This window comes from Elephas maximus, chromosome 1 (assembly GCF_024166365.1).
Source record: "Elephas maximus indicus isolate mEleMax1 chromosome 1, mEleMax1 primary haplotype, whole genome shotgun sequence".
NCBI lineage: Eukaryota > Metazoa > Chordata > Mammalia > Proboscidea > Elephantidae > Elephas > Elephas maximus.
Window position 1 is genome coordinate 50118596 of NC_064819.1, and position 18219 is coordinate 50136814.

Genomic DNA, 18219 nt, shown 5'->3' on the forward strand with positions numbered 1-18219 from the left:
CGTGTCCGCTAAACGCCTATTTTACATGAATAAGAGAAACTAAGGAAGGAATCACAAAGCTATCTTCGGTTCTTCCTCAACTAACTCGGGCAATATTGACTGAATGGCTGTTCTGCTTTTTTGTTAAAGCAACAACTTGGGCCTTTTAAGTGACCGCAAAAGAAAAAGGTTATTGAGGTGGTGATCAGATAGCTCAAGTGAGAGGTCATTCCAGCGATGACCTCCTTGCCTTCTGAGCTCGCGGCTCCTCGGACATCTCCAGCGCTGTAAACCTACAAGCGGCCCAGGCCACGCCCCTCGGAGGAGGGAGGGTGAAAGAAGGGGGCGGGCCTATTCAAATAGCAGTCTGCTCGAGCCTCTCCATTGGCTGCGAACCCTGTCGGTTAACACGGAAGGCGGGGTGTCCCAGGGGCTGGAGTGCGGTACCTGAGCAAGAAGCTCACCAGAAAGCCCACGTTGGCCGCCGTGGGGAGCGCGGCGCCGAGGGGCGGGAGGCAGCGAATCGGGCGCCGACGCCGCAGCCACTTTTCCGCGCATCGCCCAGCCGCGGGCCCCTTCCTGGCCACCCCTTTGCGAGCGGGTTTGCAGGGCAGCGGGTGAGAACTGAACGGGAAGCGAGATCCTCGCTGCCCCCGCTTGGCGAGTGGAGCCGCGCGCGAAGATTTCAGTGGGGAGCGGCGGTACCAGAGGGCGGAGGGAGTGCAGTTTGTGACCGAGACCGAAGTTCAGCCTTTCGGACAAAACTGGCATTTCGAGACGCCTTTCGCTGCAGCCCAGGCCTCTCGGCCGGGTGAACTTCACAGGGGCTCCCAGCCACGAGGGCCGTGCCCCGGGGATGCAGGGCAGCAGCCCCAGCTCGTGAGCCGCCCGGCGCCGGGACCCCTCGGGAGGGCGCGGCGAGCGCACGTGCGCGGGGCAGCGGGGCCCGAGGGTGACCGTGCCTCAACGCGCTAAAGCAGCCCCGACTCCGACGCACCTTGCCTGGAGCCCTCCGCGGACTCACTTCCCCGCCAAGTCGTTCTCCCGAGCGAGCTCCCCTTCTGCCTCCTGCAACTCGGGCCATCCGGGGCGCCCCGGAGGACCATGAGAGGGAAGGACTGAGGGCCAGCAGGGGAAGCAAGCCCCCCGAGAGGGGTGGCGGGGACTGGTCACGTCAAAGGCCACCGCGGCCGCGCGCGCTACTGACTCGCTCCGCTGCTCCACGCCTCGCGGGCCAGTGTCACCGGGAGCCCGCGGGGGCAGCCCGGCCGGGCGGGGATGCTGGGGCGGAGGGCGCAGTGGCTGTGCTGGTGGTGGGCGCTGCTGTGCAGCTGCTTCGGGCCCCCGCCTCTGCGGCCCCTCCCGCCCGCCGCCGCCGCCGCCTCCGCCGAGGGCGCGCTTCTCGGGGACGGCGGCGGCCAGAGCCCGGGCCGCGCGGAGCAGTCGCCCCCGCCGCCGCCCTCCTCCTCCTCCGGTTTCCTCTACCGGCGCCTCAAGACGCACGAGAAGCGGGAAATGCAGAAGGAGATCCTTTCGGTGCTGGGGCTCCCACACCGGCCACGGCCCCTTCACGGCCTCCCTCAGCCCCCGGCGCTCCAGCAGCACCAGCCTCCCGGGGAGCCCCCGCCCGGGCGGCTGAAGTCGGCGCCCCTCTTCATGCTGGATCTGTACAACGCCCTGTCCGCTGACGACAATGACGACGATGAGGGGTTGTCGCCGGAGGAGCGGCGGCGACCCCGGCCGCGGGGAACCGGCAGCTCGCCGCAGCCCCCGCAGCCGCACCCCGGCGCCGCACACCCCCTCAACCGCAAGAGCCTACTGGCCGCGGGACCCGGCGGCGGCGGCGGCGCGTACTCTCTGACCAGCGCGCAGGACAGCGCCTTCCTCAACGACGCAGACATGGTCATGAGCTTTGTGAACCTGGGTAAGGATGTGGGTTAAGCGTAACGACAAGAACATTTCCCCCTCTCTTCCCAGTCTCCCGGGCCCCGGTGGGTGGGGGGATGCGGAGGAGCTCCAGGTGCACTGGACTGGCGCTGGTCAGGCGGGCCGGGCGGGGACTCGGGACAGGCTGGGCGCGCTCCACCACCTGCGCGGCCCGGGGCAGCACGTGCGCTCCCCGCGCGGGCGGAGGCGCTGGGCACGCGGCCGCGGGAGCGCGTTTCGCGCTTGTGGGACTCCTGTCTGGTCAGGTCGGGTTAACTCAACTGTGGTAGATTAGTCCGACGCTAAGAGTAGCCGGCCTGGGAAGGAAAAAGCCTCTCCAATTGATCTTTCTCCTCCAAATTGTTTTCTTTTGCCCGTAACACTCTTAGTGCCAGTTTTCCCAGCGCGACTTTTAGGGAATCCAGCAGCAGCTGAAAACTTTGGAAACCGGACAAGATTGTGCTAAACTGTAACCACGAAATTGGGGAGGAGGAAGGGCTGAAGTGGAAGGTCCCGAAAGGACCGCCGAGCGCGCGCCAGTCCGGGCGGAACTTGCGCCGGGTGGGATCCTGATCTGGAGCAGAATCGGGGTAACTCGCCCAGCCTCTCCTTCACCTGCCTTTGGCCAGTGCCCTAAAGGCGGAAAAGTTAACCATGCTGCACGAGCAGTGAAAGGGTGCGGGTTAGGGGCCAGGGCTGGGCGCTGAGCTCTGCTGAACCGGTTGCCAGGCAACAGAATGGAAATTCAAGGGCGGCTAAATCGGGCTCCGCCACAAATGTTCTGTGGCAAACTGGCACGGAGTCACATCGCTTTTCCCCCCTCAGCTTTCTCATCTGTAAAGGAACGGGGTAGGGAAGACTTTTTTTCGGAATCAGTGCCTCTGATTTGTGCTGCTGCTCATTCAAAAGCGGGCTCAGCTTTGGTGTAGATAAAGGGAGTCTCCGAACGGTTTCTCGGCTGGTAGAAATGAGGGTGCGGTAGCCATGCCCCAGCTGGGTGAGGCAGCGCTGTGAGGTGGGTCTCCGCGGGCTTCCCTTCCTGGGTGAGACGCAGGCTCTGCCCAGGTCCCAGAGGGTTAGCAGACACTTACCAAACTAGCACTAGCACACACGTTTCGAATCCACTCGTCATTTAAGGGTATCGTTTACTTGAATGATTCCCAAGTAAACTTCTTCACAAATACACCTGTGTAATCATTCTCAACTCTGCTGAGCTTTAAGGGGACGGGGCCAAGGCCGGAAGGAGCGTGTTGAGGCAGGAGGGTTGGCGTCCCAGTGGTACAGAAATCCCTCTGGGAAAGTCATGACACAGAATCTCCCGGAGTGGAGGTCCAGGGCCTCCCAGTCTGCTCCCTGCACTGCCAGGCGTTCTGATTGGACACACATTTTCACAAATTGATTGGAACCAAAACCTGGGCTGAGCCACCTCCATGAAGCAGGCTGGACAGATCTCATGCCAGTGGGTAAAGTTTATAGGGGGCAGAGGACCAGTGCTGGTTCTAACGTCTCTGCTTCTGCTGCCTGAATCAATTCTGCCCCTTACTCTCTCCCTCCTCAAGTTTCCTGACAGCCTTGGGGAAGTATTTTATGCGTTTGGGGGGTAGCCCCAACCTGAACATAGGAAGGGCACTGACACTCCTAGCTCCATGGAGAATCAAGTTACATTCCCTGGGGAAACAGTTTCTAGTCTTGGACTGTGGTTCTCAGCCTGGGCTGCCCATTAGCCTCACCAAGGCCACTTAAAAAAATCAGGTATGGTGGGGCTGTACCCCAGGGCAGTTACATCAGCGTCTCACTGTGTTTGTTTAAGTACCTTAGGTTTCTCTAATGTGACGTAGTGGTCAAGAACCACTGGCACAGCAGATCCCGATGTTAGAATGGAAATGCTTTCTGAAGGAGTCAGTAATCCATCCAGTGAAAGTGTAAGGGCAGTGTTTCCCTGCATTAGTGGCTCCCGGATGTTGCTGCGTGTTAGAACCACCTGAAGAGTTTTCAAAAATTCAGAGGCCCGGGTTGTACCCCATACCGGTTAAATCAGAATGTGTGAGGGTGGGAACCAGTATCAGTATTTTTTTAAAGACTCAGTGTTTGGAAACTTAGGTGATGTTTAGAATTGTTAGAGCTGGCTTGAGGCAGGTTTGTGAGGTAGGTGATGTCTACTGTATCTAGTGACCTCCAGATCCTCCTGGCGCCTTACTTTTCTGACTTTTCGTGGTCTATAGGTGCTTCTGAGTCACACTGCTTGAAGCTGACTGTCAGCTAAACCTGATCACCTGATGGTTTAACATGTACGTCCCTAGGAAGATGTTCATTTTTTCATAAAGAATTTTTTTTAAAAAAAAGAATTTTTAAAGACCCCCAAATCAGCACTAACAGATTCCAAGAGAGCTCACCAACAGAGCAATTTCAGGCACTAGGGACACACTTGCATGGAACTGAAAAAAGTCTTGTGGGTAGAGAGCTTAGCCCCAAGCCCCTTAGAGTATACCACTGGGCTTTCTGACTGCAAGTTATGCCTGCTGTAGGCCCAGCCCTGGGCTCCATATGGATAGAGGAAGAAACCTTCACAGGTAAGTGGAATCATAGTCACAAACCATGCCACCTGCCAATCAAACAATTCTATTTCATCTTAATCCATTTGACAGGAAAGAGGGCATTTCATAACAAGAAGTTAAGATGTGATAAAATCTGATGATCTTGGGTCTAAGCATAAGGACAGTGCATTTGAGGAAAGTAATTCCTGGTGTTGCAGTGGTTAAGCATTTGATGCTCTCCTGTAGGTCAGTGGTTCCAACCCACCAGTTGCTGCCAGGGAGAAAGAGCTGGTCATCTGCTCTGGTAAAGATTACAGTCTAGTAAACCCTATGGGGCAGCTCTACTCTGTCCTATAGGGTCTCTAGGAATTGGGATCAACTCAAATGCTTGCCACCACCACAACAGCAATTCGTTAGCAGTGTGGATTCTCAAAATAAGGCTGTTGGGAGAATCCTATAGCTTTCCTAATCTATGTAGATGGCATGTAACCAGCTGCATTCAGTGGCTCATCCACAGAAAGATAAATGCTACAAGCACTGTGTTCTCAAGTGCTCTCGTAGACACTGGGTTAAGTAAGTTATAAACTGAACGTATAAGGGAGAGTGTTGCGTAGTCGTAAACATCCTGTCTTCCCTGGGACTGGGAGAATGATTTACTCATGAAATACATTTAAAACACCCTGAGCCTTGTCAGCCAGAGTGACTGTCAGGAAGTATGAATCAATAGGATAAGTTCTCTTGCATATCCCAACTGCTGGTCATTCCCCCGGCTCTCTGTTGTTTATGTTGATTGTTTCAGCTTTCTGCGGGTGAGCCACCGGGGATGTATAACCTTCCAGGTGCCAGTCTCACTCTGGCTGGCTGCTGCCCTGATGCAGGTTTGCAAAGGGCCAGAGCATGCCGTGAACCTGCATTCAATCAGGGCGCAGATGCCATTTGCTATTTGTTTTCCAGTGCAAAAAAAAAAAATGTTGGCAGCCTACTGAGCAAGCCTGCCAATATGGTGACCTTGGAGAAGTATCCTGAAATATCCTCCAGGTCTTCACCTTCTTAGAGAGGTCATCTGTACCACCTGATACAAATTGGTGCTGCCCCCACCCCCATCCTTGTTGATACCATTACACCGCCCTGTTTATTGTCTTGACTGCCCTTATCCCCAAGAGTTTTTCTTTTGCTTTTTAGTTTACTCATTTGTTGGTCTCCCCTCTAGGATATCAGCCTCAAAAGGCAGAATCCAGGCTTATCTACCACTGCAGCCTAAGCATCTAAAAACACTGAACACACAGCATTCAATAAAGAGGGAATTAGTGAAGAGACCTAGGCCACATTGTAAAGTCCCATTTTGTTAATTTGGAAGCTCTGGTCATTTAGAAATGGTGCACCTGCTATTTATTGAGTGAAAGTTTGATGTAAGTGAAGATATTTGGGACATTTATGTTCATTCGATTGTATTAGATCTAAATCATAATGTTTTGTGAACTCTTTTTTCAAGAGTTACCCATATGCATGCTAACCGGTACTGTGCATTACATTTGAGAATAGTAAAAAAGTTTCTTTAAATCCCTGCATTTCGAACTTCACCAATTTATTTTGAATTAATGAAGTGTTGATCTTTGGTGTTAGGATAAAATGAAATGAAAAACTCAAATTATGCTCAAAAAAAGGTATCAGGATGTGATCAGTATTAATACAAGTAACAAGAAACTTGTACTAAAAATAATTGGCAATCTTCTGTACAGAATTACACTTGGGGAAAGAAATTAGGAAGAAATGGAATATTCCCTACTTCTATTTACAACTAAATACACTTGTACTGTCTTTTCCCTCATAAATGTAGGATCAGTAGTACTATGTTTTCACTTAAGCTGCCTGTACTTGGGAAGATTTTTATTAGCAGAAAATAAATCCACACCTGCAAGTTACAGGAAAAGCAGTTTAGAGAATTTGGTTGTAAGAGTGTGCTTCAAAGCAGCAGGTAGATAGATGTTCTCCATAGATTTTAGATAGTAAATGTGAAATTCAGTGGTATCACAACAAGAACATTGTACAAAGTGTTCTTAAACTAAGATTAAGGGGCAAACAGATACCATTGTTAGACCTCAGATGGTGCTTCCTCTCGTTGTCCTTCTAAGAATGGGTATAAAGCCTTGAATGTGCTGAATCATGGTTAGTTCCTCTACTTAAGAGCTTAACTCTGATTAGGGTGGAGAAAGGAATCTCTGTGATATAAAACTCAAGTGTAAATGAAAAAAACAAAACAACATTGTTCAGCACTTTATTCACTCACCCCCTTTTTTTCTCTTAATTCTATGGCACTGGAGCCCTGGTGGTGCAGTGGTTAAGAGCTGCAGCTGCTAACCAAAACGTTAGCAGTTCAGATCTACCAGCCACTTCTTGGAAACCCTATGGGGCAGTTCCATTCTTTCCTATAGAGTTGCTATGAGTTGGAATCAACTCCATGGTAATGGGTTTGGTTTGTTTTTTTTTTTTCAGGTGAAGCTTTACAGTGCAAGTTAGCTTCTCATTCAGAAATTTATACACAAATTGTTTTGCGACATTAGTTGCAATCCCTGCAGTGTGACAGCACGCTCTTTTCCACCCATTTTATCGTGTCCATTCTTCCAGTTTTCCTGTCCCTTCCCACCTTCTCTTCTTGCTTTTGGGCAGGAGTTGCCGATTTGGTCTTCCCCTTCATTTTTGATCACTGTGTCTTCAGAGTTTAACTACTTTAAATGTTGGGTTTCAAATTAATATTTCACTTGAATATGGAAGGAGAGGGGTGAATACCAGATATCAAAACAAACTCCAGAAGCTATCAGCTCTGTCATCTTTGCCTCAACCTTAGTCTATTTAAGAAGCTAAGTTAGAAAAGGAAAAAAAAAAAGAAGGTAAAATTTCTTGGATAATTAACCAGCTTTCTGTAACCTTTTCACAAATCAGTCCTCCATCCTTTGCCTCCTATCCCATATGCAAAAATGAATTACTTCACGGAATGCTTTTTTTTTTTTTTTTTAGCTTAATATAAAGTTATTACAGTTTTCTTCTAACTTTTCCATTCTGAGCTTTGTTTTTTGAATATTAGTCATTTCACCATCTTTGGCACTTTCAGCAACGAATGGGGAAGGATGGTAGGCAAGATTTTCATCAGATTGTCAGGTTCCTGATTAGTACATGTTGCTCTTGAGTCGATTCCAACTCATGGTACCCCAAGCGTTACAGAGTAGAATTGAGCTCCACAGGGTTTTCTTGCCAGGCCTTTCTTCTGTGGCACTGTTGGGTTGCAAACCACTTGTGCCATTCAGAAACCTGATTAGTAGTGTCCATAAACTACCTGCATAAAAGGAATAGAAATAATACAGAAAATCCCTAAGACATGAACAGTTTACAAAGCCCCCATGCCTGTGAATAGCTGTCTCAAGCTCCCTGAGCCACTGCATAACCCCAACCACTGGGCAGCAGGGCTGCCGTTGTTGCAAAGTGTCACCCGGGACTGATGTGGGGATGGCTGCTGTCTTGTCTTTTATGCTCCCCACAAAGAATCAGCACACTCTATTGTCCTCAGCTGTCTTCGTCTTGACCACTGAGTTAATTTTATTCAAATACGTTTTCTCCTTTCATAATACCTTACATCCTCTTCAACACTCTTGCTCCTATCTCTTCTCCTGGTCTGTGCTGCTGTGATGTTGAAGGTTTCATTAGAGCTTCCAGACTAAGATGGACTAGGAAGAAAGAACTGGCTATCTACTTCAGAAAACCAGCCAGTGAAAACCCTATGGATCACAGTGGTCTGATCTGCAACCCATCATGGGCTTTCCCTGGACAGGGTGCAAGTTGGGCTGATTTGACAGCAGCCAAAAACAATGACACTGATACCTGGATGGAAACATAATGACTACTCATAACGTTTTTCTGGGGAAACATTCCCAGCAGTAGGCAACTGGTTTGTAAATTGGACTTTCTCTATCATTGGTGGGAGGTTGGAGATTATTGGTAAGCTAATACTATTCATTGATAACATTTAGAGCTCTAAAGGTTCTTGGACATCATCTAATCTTTTCGATTTGCAGTTTGATTTGTTAGACTTACTCAGCACTGTTTCCTCTTCACTGCTGTTACATTTTAAGACTGAGGGACCACCAGCAAATACTCAGAACTGAAAAGAAATTCTAAGGCATCAGAGAGTTAAGGGGAATAAACTGGGTCGTCGGGAATGAGTGAGAATTAAGGAGAAATTATAAAACCAAGCAAGAGTTCCACATGAGCAAGAGGTAGGGAAGCCCAAGTTTTTAAGAATTGTGAGGTTTTTTTTTTTTTTTTAATCTCTCCTAGAACTCCGCTTTGAGGGAAGAAAAAGCTATGCATTTCTATAAATACCGTCTTGTTTGGTTTGCTGAGGGACTGTTGACCCTGAAGAATTGTTTTCTGCTCCAGAGTGAATTGAAAACCACGTTGCTCAGAGTGGCATTGTTTCACTGATATCCCTCAGGCCGATTCTTTTCCTGCCCTTCCCATCTCCATTATTAAAGAGACTGGGTCCATAATAGAGATGGTATCTAAATTACATCAGTAATTCCTTGATGGGTCCCCATGGCCTTGTTATCTCAAACACAGTCCCTGATGACTGGGTAGAAGAATCTCCCTGAGACATTTTTGCAGAATGAAGTTCTGGTTCACAGGGGGGAGCCTTCCGGACTTTCAGGCTCGGGGGCCCACACCCTTGATGACTGATTCTGTTAGACAGCATGAGACCGTCTGAGGCCTGGAATGTCCGTGATGGTCATTTACGTTCAGATTTTTTCCTCATCAGCGGGGAGTGTGTTGGGGGAGGAGTGGTGTGGATTCACTGTGGGCAGAAAAAGCGCCTGAGGAAGCTCCGAACCCTCCACAGGGGAATGGTGACATCCACCAAAGAGCTTGCCCTTACCGTTCTCCTGCCACTTACCCTTTCACCTTGCCCAGAATGTGACTTCTAGCCTGAAACATCTGCCATTGTTGATTGTTGTTCCTGTATTTACAGTCTTGTTGGTTTCCTGTACAAGAACATGAGCTGGAAAAAAGTCCTGAATTGCACATTGGAGTGTGAACTCACAGTACGGTTGCTGTGAGCTGTTTCATGGGCTGATTTAGCCTGGGGATTTCAAACGCAAATTTTTTTGTAGAGTTTATGACTGTCCTTCATCTCTGGTATATAGTTAACAGAAAAGAAAAAAATTATATTTAGACTGTATAAAAAGTCCTTACAAGTCAATGTGAAAAGCAAAGCAACTTGATAGGGGAAAAAAAAAATGGCTCTAAATCCACGGTTGGACCCAGAAGGAAGGTAAATTGTGAATAAACCTGAAACACGAAAGACATTCCCTCACGTTAGCCATCAAGGGTATACGAGTTGCAGTGAGTTATATTTTAGGTCAAGAGATTTTATGATTGGCCTTGTTTAACCTCTGGGACCAGTTATTTCCTTTTTCTTTTTAAATCTACGAATCACATTTCAATATTTTAAAGAATAGAATTTTGTAAACTATGGAACTGAGGGTTAAAAGGTTTTACTTTGCTTTTTCCAGATTTTATTTGAGCATTCCCACATTAGAATAAATCGTGGCAATAACAACAGTGAACCCGTACATTGAACCAGAACAACAAACGAATGAAAATATTAAAACTCAAAATATGCCAAGTCTGGGGGAGGAGTTGAATTGCTGAGCATTGTTGAATACGGTTTTGTTTCTGGGGTTTTGCCTCAAGTAAGTAATTTTGATTTTCAGTGAGTATGGGAGCCCTATTTTGGGTTTCTATGTGTTGACACCAAATCCGTCTAAAATCTCTCTCCTTTTTTTTTTTTTTTTAAAGTCTAGGAGTTTAAAAATATGTTTTCCTCTGCATACTTTCACTGAGGTGTCTGTCACCATAGTACCTAGACAGTCCCTCAGGCACAGATAGGAGTGATTAAATTTATCCCTGGCCTGTGCCCTGCTTGATCCATGTACTGCAGGATTTGGCAAGTAAAATAAAGAAAAAGACTGAAGAATGGACAAGAATTAAAGGAATTCTGTGCTTGTTAAATTATTGAAATTTGGGGAGTTGTTAGGAGAAGGCTTAAATATTTTTCCTTCCTTTCTGAAAACTTACTAAAACTTAGTGTGACTTTAGGATTGAGAAACCCACCAAAGTGTCTTAGTGGCCCTCAAGACAGGATCAGGGGACTTTAAAAGGCTTCCTCAGGAGAGAATATTTAGATCAGAGTAAAACTAAATGAATAGAGATGCCGTAAATCCAGAGGTCTTTGTACATGGTATGTACAGTAGGTTCATTTGCCTTTGAATTATTTTCTATGAAAAAGGCTATACAGATTAATGTAAATGAGTAAGAAAACACAATAATGTGAACAAGAACACACTAACAAGTTTGTAACTCATCTGAGGTATTTCGGAGGCATTTGTGTGTTTCTTGAACAATGTTGTACGGGTGAGATATTTCATGAATTCTCACCACCTCTTCTCATGTCAGCTGTCCATTGCAGTGGGGTCTTTCCTAACTGAATTCTGGCAAAATTGTTGTTTTTGATAGCTACCATCCAGTGGGCCCCTGACTCATGGCGTCTCCATGCACAACAGAATGAAACGCTGTCCAGTCCTGCGCCATCCCTGTTAGGTTCATCGAACCCCTGTAGCCCTTCTACTACCATGTCACCAATGCCCTGCATTAAATTCTCTCTGCAATAAACACTTGATGGGCTGTCTCTTTTCCTGGTTGGACCCTGACTGCCAAGGTCCCTTAATTCCAGAACACAGTTGAGAAACCCTGGGCTAGATAATGTTCAGAACCCAATTCTAGGAGTGTTCCCTTTTGCGGTTCTCGAGCAATTGTTTTTTTCATCAGCTTTGCCAGTAAAACCAGTTGCCATCGAGTCGGCTCTGACTCTTGGCAACTCCATGTGCGTCAGAGTAGAACTGTGCTCTGTAGAGTTTTCGATGGCTGTTTAGTTTGACAGTAGGTCGCCAGGCACCTCTGGGTGGACTTGAAGCTCCAACCTGTCAGTTAGCAGCCAAGCATGTTAACCATTTGCGCCACCCAGGGACTTCTTCAGCAGCTTTACTGAGCTATAATTGACATACAATAAACTGTTTATATTTAAAGTATACAATTTGTTAAAGTATACAATTTGATAAGTGACTTATGTATACACCTGTGAAACCATAACGACAGTCAATATAGTGGACATATTCTGAGCTATTTTTTATAAAACAGTTACCTGTGCTAGGGTGTGAAATAGTCTTAACGCACAAGAAACACAGTAAAACTTTCCGTCTTTTCTTGATGCCAGTGTCCTTCATGCTTATTATCTAGCAAGCTTTAACATCCTTAAGAATGGAATTTACTGAAGATGTTCGCGAATGATTTTTTCGATCAGAGAACCATAGGTCATGTCTTCATGCTCTTTGCAATTGTAATTGACCTTCACCCTACATCTCACCTTCCATAATTATTTTAGGGAAATGATAATAAAAAACAGGCAGATCTCTTTTGTAAGTTTGAGATCAAGCATGCAAAGTAGTTTGGGGTTGTTAGTGACCCTTTGGCATCTTGTTTCTAAATATTCAAGTTTAAAAGATTTGCTCCTGCTGGAAAACATTACAAAGATGCTTCTCTGGGTTTCTGTTCTAAATTCTGCCAATTTAGGTAGGGCAGAAGTCCAGAAGCTTTATAGAAGTAGACTCCAGACTACCGCCAACTTTCCCCCTATGCTCATCCTTGTCCAACTGTTCTGTAAGCTTAAGTCGAAGCTGCATTTTGTTCTTGCAAGAAAATATAAGTGTTGCATTTCCTTACAGCCTTTTCCTTAAAGAATGGCTGATGTCACTTACGACCCTACCACCTCAGCAAGGCAAACACTTAGACTTTATAGCTGCAAATATGCATTAAACGCTAGAATTAGGGGAAGATTATTTAGAGGAGCAGCAACATACAGTGTACAAAACAGCACCCAGTCACATAATACAACTGTTTTATGAAATTACTTCACCATCCTCCCCACCCCCCACCCGCTACTCAGGGGAACCTCCTGTCCCCTGTCCCCCCACTCCTCCACTCCCATTGCTGTCTGACTCTGTCCCCATCACTCTGCTGAAATTGTCCCATCTAAGGCAGCCAGTGACTCTGTCCTGAGTTCTCTTTCTCTCTGTAGGCCTTAGTCACTTTGGCACGCCTTTATCCATGCAGATAGCCCTCGTGAAACATTCTCTCCTTGGCTTTTTTTTTTTTTTAATGTTAAAATACAGATAACACGACACTTGCCAATTCAACCTTTTTCACGTGTACAAATCAGTGACACCAATTACATTAGTCATGTTATACAACCATTGCCAATATCAGTTACCAAATTTTCCATTGCCATGAACAGAAACTCAATGCTTCCTAGACAATGATTTCCCCTTTCCCCCTCCTTCATGCCCCTGGTAACCGCTAATAAACTTTGGTCTCTATACATATGCCTATTCTAGGTATTTCGTATTAGTGAAATCTCTCTTTAGCTTTTATAATATTACCTGCTCACTCTTGGTTCCTTTCCTACCACTCAGACTGTTGATGTATTTTGGGGCATTTCCTGAAAAACAGTAGGAGGGTAGGGAGGCACGTGGGCACTAGACCTACCTACTGGGTAGGCGCTGGGCAGGGGTGGGGCGGGGCACACCCATGGGCAGGGCAGGGGTGGGGCGGGGGCACACCCATGGGCAGGGCAGGGGTGGGGCGGGGGCACACCCATGGGCAGGGGTGGGGGTGGGGGCACACCCATGGGCAGGGGTGGGGTGGGGGCACAACCAGTTGCAGAAATCAAGATATAATATATAACTGTGGGGCATGGTGACAGGCAGGCCCAGGCTTTCAGGTGACCCACTGTGGAGACTTGGGTGGCTGGGTGGTGGAAGGAGTCATGGTGGTGGGAGTGGGGAGTCTAGCAGCCAGTGTACTCAGAGAGCCACATGTCGGCTTCAGAGAAGCCTCTCTGCTCTGGGTGCCTCCCCACATGTTTCCTTTTTCCTTGTTAGCTGCCATTGAGTCAGCCCTGACTCGTGGCGACCCATGCACGAGAAAGAAACACTGCTGGGTCCTGTGCCATCTCCATGGTCAGTTGTGGGTTGGACCGTTGTGATCTATAGAGTTTTCATTGCCTGATTATTTTTTTTTTTGATTTTCAGAGGTAGATCACCAGGAATTTTTCCTAGTCCATCTTAGTTTGAAAACTCTGCTGAAACCTATTCAACATCACAGTAACACACCCCTCCACTAAAAGACAGGTGGTGGCTCCACATGAGGTATATCGGCAGGAAATCAAACCTTGGTCTCCCGAATGGAAGGCGAGAATTCTACCACTGAACCACAACTGCCCTTTTCCCTAACTGCACCTTAATCATCTCTTGAAGTCTTCTCAATCTGTCCTTGAAAAAGAAATTTATTGTTTTGTTTTTAAAATTTTTTAATCTCCTGTGACCCATGCTTTTGTAAAATTTAGTAAAAATAAATTATTAGAAAAGTTAAAATAAAAACTCAAAAAGTATACATTCAAGCTTTAATTTTTTATTATTGGATTCAATAGACATAAAATTATCGGTCAAAGTGCTATAAAACTCCAGTTTATGGATCAGTACAGATCTAGTCCACCAAGCTTATCAGTTTGCTGTACTGCGGTGGCTTGCGTGTTGCTGTGTTGCTGGAGGCTATGCTATCCATATTTCAAATACCAGTAGGGTCACCCATGGTGGACAAGTTTCACCAGATCTTCCAGACTAAGACAGACTAGGAAAAAGGACCTGGTAGTCTACTTCTGAAAAAATTGGCCAGTAAAGACCTTATGAACAGCAGCAGAACATTGTCTGATATAGCGCTGGAAGGTGAGCCCCTCAGGTTGGAAGGCACTCAAATTACGACTGGGGAAGAGCTGCCTTCTCAAAGTAGAGTCAACCATAATGACGTGGATGGAGTCAAGCTTTTGGGACCTCCATTTGCTGATGTGGCATGACTCAAAATGAGAAGAAACAGCTGCAAACATCCATTAATAATCAGAACATGGAATGTAAGAAGTATGAATCTAAGAAAATTGGGAGCCATCAAAAATGAAATGGAACACATAAACATCGATATTCTAGGCATTAGTGAGCAGAAATGGACTGGTATTGGCAATTTTGAATCAGACAATCATATAGTCTACTATGCCGGAAATGACAAATTCAAGAGGAACAGCACCACATTCATCGTCAGTACATTTCAAGATCTATCCTGAAGTACAACGCTGTCAGTGATAGGATAATATCCATACACATACAAGGAAGACTGGTTAATATGATTATTATTTGAATTTACGCACCAATCACTAATGCCAAAGATGAGGGAATTGAAGATGCTTACCAACTTCTGCAGTCAGAAGTTGATCAAACAGGCAATCAAGATGCATTGATAACTACTGGTGATTGGAACGTGAAAGTTGGAAACAAGAAGGACCTGTAGTTGGAAAATATGGCCTAGGTGATAGAAACATGCCAGAGATCACATGACAGAATTTTGCAAGACCAACGACTTATTCATTGCAAATACCTTTTTTCAACAATATGAATGGGGACTATACATGTTGACTTTATCAGGTGGAAAACTCAGGAATCAAATTGACTACATCTGTGGAAAGAGAGGATGGAAAAGCTCCACTTATTCTTCAGTGGAATAAGGCCAGGGACTGACTGGAACAGATGATCAATTGCTCGTATTCAAGTTCAAGCTTAAGCTGAAGAAAATTATAACAAGTCCACAAGAAACAAAATATGATGTTGAGCATATCCCACATGAATTTGGAGACCATCTCAAGAATAGATTTGACACACTGAACACTAATAACCAAAGACCAGACAAGCTGTGGGATGACATGAAAAAAGCAAAATGCCATTAAAAAGACAGGAAAGAAAGAACAGATCAAAATGGATGTCAGAAGAGACTCCAAAACTTGCACTTGAACTTAGAGTAGCTAAAGCTAATGGAAGAAATGATGAAGTAAAAGAGCCGAACAGAAGATTTCAAAGGTCAGCTCAAGAAGACAAAGTCAAGTATTAATGAAATATGCAAAGACCTGGAGTTAGAAAACCAAAAGGGAAGAACACACTCAGCATTTCTTAAGCTGAAAGTTTTGAGCTTCAAGTTGAAATATTGAAGAATTCTATGGGCAAAATATTGAATGACACAGACAGCATCAAAAGAAGATGGAAGGAATACACAGAGTCACTGTACCAAAAAGAGTTGTTTGATATTCAGTCATTTCAGGAGGTAGAATATGATCAAAATCCAGTGGTACTGAAGGAAGAAGTCTAAGCTGCACTGAAGGCATTGGCTAAAAACAAGGCTCCAGGAATTGAAAGAATACCAATTGAGATGTTTAAACAAACGGAAGCAGTGTTGGAGGTGCTCACTTGTCCATACCAGGAAGTTTGGAAGACAGCTATCTGGCCATACAACTGGAAGGGATCCATATTTGTGCCCATTCCAAAGAAAGGTGATCCAACGGAATGCAGAAATTATTGCACAATAGCATTAATATAACACACAAGTAAAATTTTGCTGAAGATCATTCAAAAGTGGTTACAGCAGTACATGGACAGAGAACTGTCAGTAATTCAAGCCAGATTTAGAAGAGGACATGTAATAAGGGATATCATTGCTGATGTCAGATGGACCTTGGCTGAAAGCAGAGAATACCAGAAAGACGTTTACCTTTGTTTTATTGACTATGCAAATGCATTCGATTACAGGGATTATAACAAATTATGGATAACATTTCGAAGAACGGGAATTCCAGAACGCTTAATTGTGCTCACGTGGAACCTGTACATAGACCAAGAGGCAGTCATGTGAACAGAACAAGTGGATACTGCATGGTTTAAAATAAGGAAAAGGATGCATCAGCGTTGTATCCTTTCACCCTACTTATTCAACCTGTATGCTGAGCAAATAATCCAAGAAGAGGACTATATGAAGAAGAATGTGGACTCATTTACAACCTGTGATATGCAGGTGACACAAACTTGCCTGCTAAAAATGAAGAGGGCTTGAAACTTACTGATGAAGATGAAAAACTACAGCCTTGAGTATGGGTTACACTCAATGTAAAGAAAACAGAAATCCTCACAACTGTACCGTTAGGTAACATCGTGATAAACAGAGAAAAGAGTGACGTTGTCAAGGATTTCATTTTGCTTGGATCCACAATCAGTACCCATGGAAACAGCAGTCAAGAAATCAAATGACATATTGTATTGGGCAAATCTGCTACAAAAGACCTCTTGAAAGTGTTGAAAAGCAAAGATGTCACTTTGAGGACTAAGGTGTGCCTGACCCAAGCCATGATATTTTTAATCATTTCATATGCATGGGAAAGCTGGGCAATGAATAAAGAATACCTAAGAAGAATTGATGCCTTTGAATTATGGTGTTGGTGAAGAACATTCAGTATACCATGGACTGCCAGAAATACAGCCAGAGTGCTCCTTGGAAGCAAGTATGGCAAGACTTTGTCTCACATACTTTGACATGCTATCAGGAGGGACCAGTCCCTGGAGAGGAACACCAAGCTTGGTCAGCAAAAAGAGGAAGACCCTTGAGGGGATGGATTGACACAGTGGCTGCAACAATGGGCTCAAGCAAGGCAGTGATTGTGAGAATGGTGCAGGATTGGGCAGTGTTTCGTTATGTTGTACATAGGATCACTATGAGTAGGAACCTACTTGCCAGAACCTAACAACAACAGCAGCAGATCTAGTGCATTTATTAACATGCAGTTTCCTGGGGTCCACCCCAGGCCTATGGAATCAGACTGTGGGGATCTGCATGGTAACAGGCTTACTTGGTGATTTGAATGGTGACTAAGGTTTGAGAACCACTGGGCTAGTTATTTAGGGTCAACTGCAATCTCTTCCCTCACTCCCACATCCAGTCCATTTCTGGACTTTTAAAATCTCTTACTGCTCTTTTCCTAACTTTTTTTTTTCTTATTCTCTCTCCAAGCCTCCAAGGGTCTTTATAACCCTTGGCCTTGACATCTGCCCTTGTCTTCCCTGCTACAAATCCACCCTTCATGTCACCTCCAGCTCTGTGTTTCTGTCACACAAGGGTGTCATCCCTCCCTCCATCATCCTCTTTGGAAACCTTATGGCCTACTGAATAAAGCCAAATTCCCATTGTGATACCAACCTCCTTTCCAACCGTATCTCCCCTACCCCTCTTGGCTTTTGCTATTATTCAGCCAACTGACTGTGCTCCATCATTTCCTTCTGGTCTTTCCATCATTTACCCCATTCACATTGCGCAACTGCCTATGTCCACTTCTAGATTCTACCTGTTCTTTAAACCCCAGCACAAATGCCACCTCGCCAAGGAAGCCTTTCCTAAATTTGTTTACCCATATGAGGTGATACTTAGGAAGAACATACAGGGCCTAATGACAGGGTGCTTTCTCTACTGCAGAAAGCTACAGTGCACCATTCTAATTTCTGTTGTGTGTTTGCAAATGAGCTTTGCGTGGCATAGAGGAAGTAGTGGAGACACCCGTATCCCGTGTTGGCTCTGCCTCTGTATTAGTTTCCTAGGGCTACTGTAACAAATTGCTACACATCTGGAGGCATAAAACAAATTATTCTCTCACAGTTCTGGATGCCAGAAGTCCAAAAGCAAGGTGTTGGCAGGGTTGGTTTTTTCTGGAGGCTCTGAAAGAGAATCTGCTTCTTGCCTGTCCCCCAGATTTTGCTGG

General features: G+C 45.7%; 1 protein-coding gene across 1 annotated transcript in view; it reads left to right on the forward strand.

The window, feature by feature from the left end:
• The first annotated feature begins 411 nt into the window (after window positions 1-411).
• Window positions 412-18219, forward strand: part of BMP6 (bone morphogenetic protein 6) — a 214835-nt gene continuing 197027 nt past the window's right edge. The window contains exon 1 of the mRNA XM_049883208.1: window positions 412-1903. Coding sequence (XP_049739165.1) covers window positions 1258-1903 — 646 coding nt within the window. The 5' untranslated portion in view covers window positions 412-1257. The remainder of the gene's footprint in view (window positions 1904-18219) is intronic.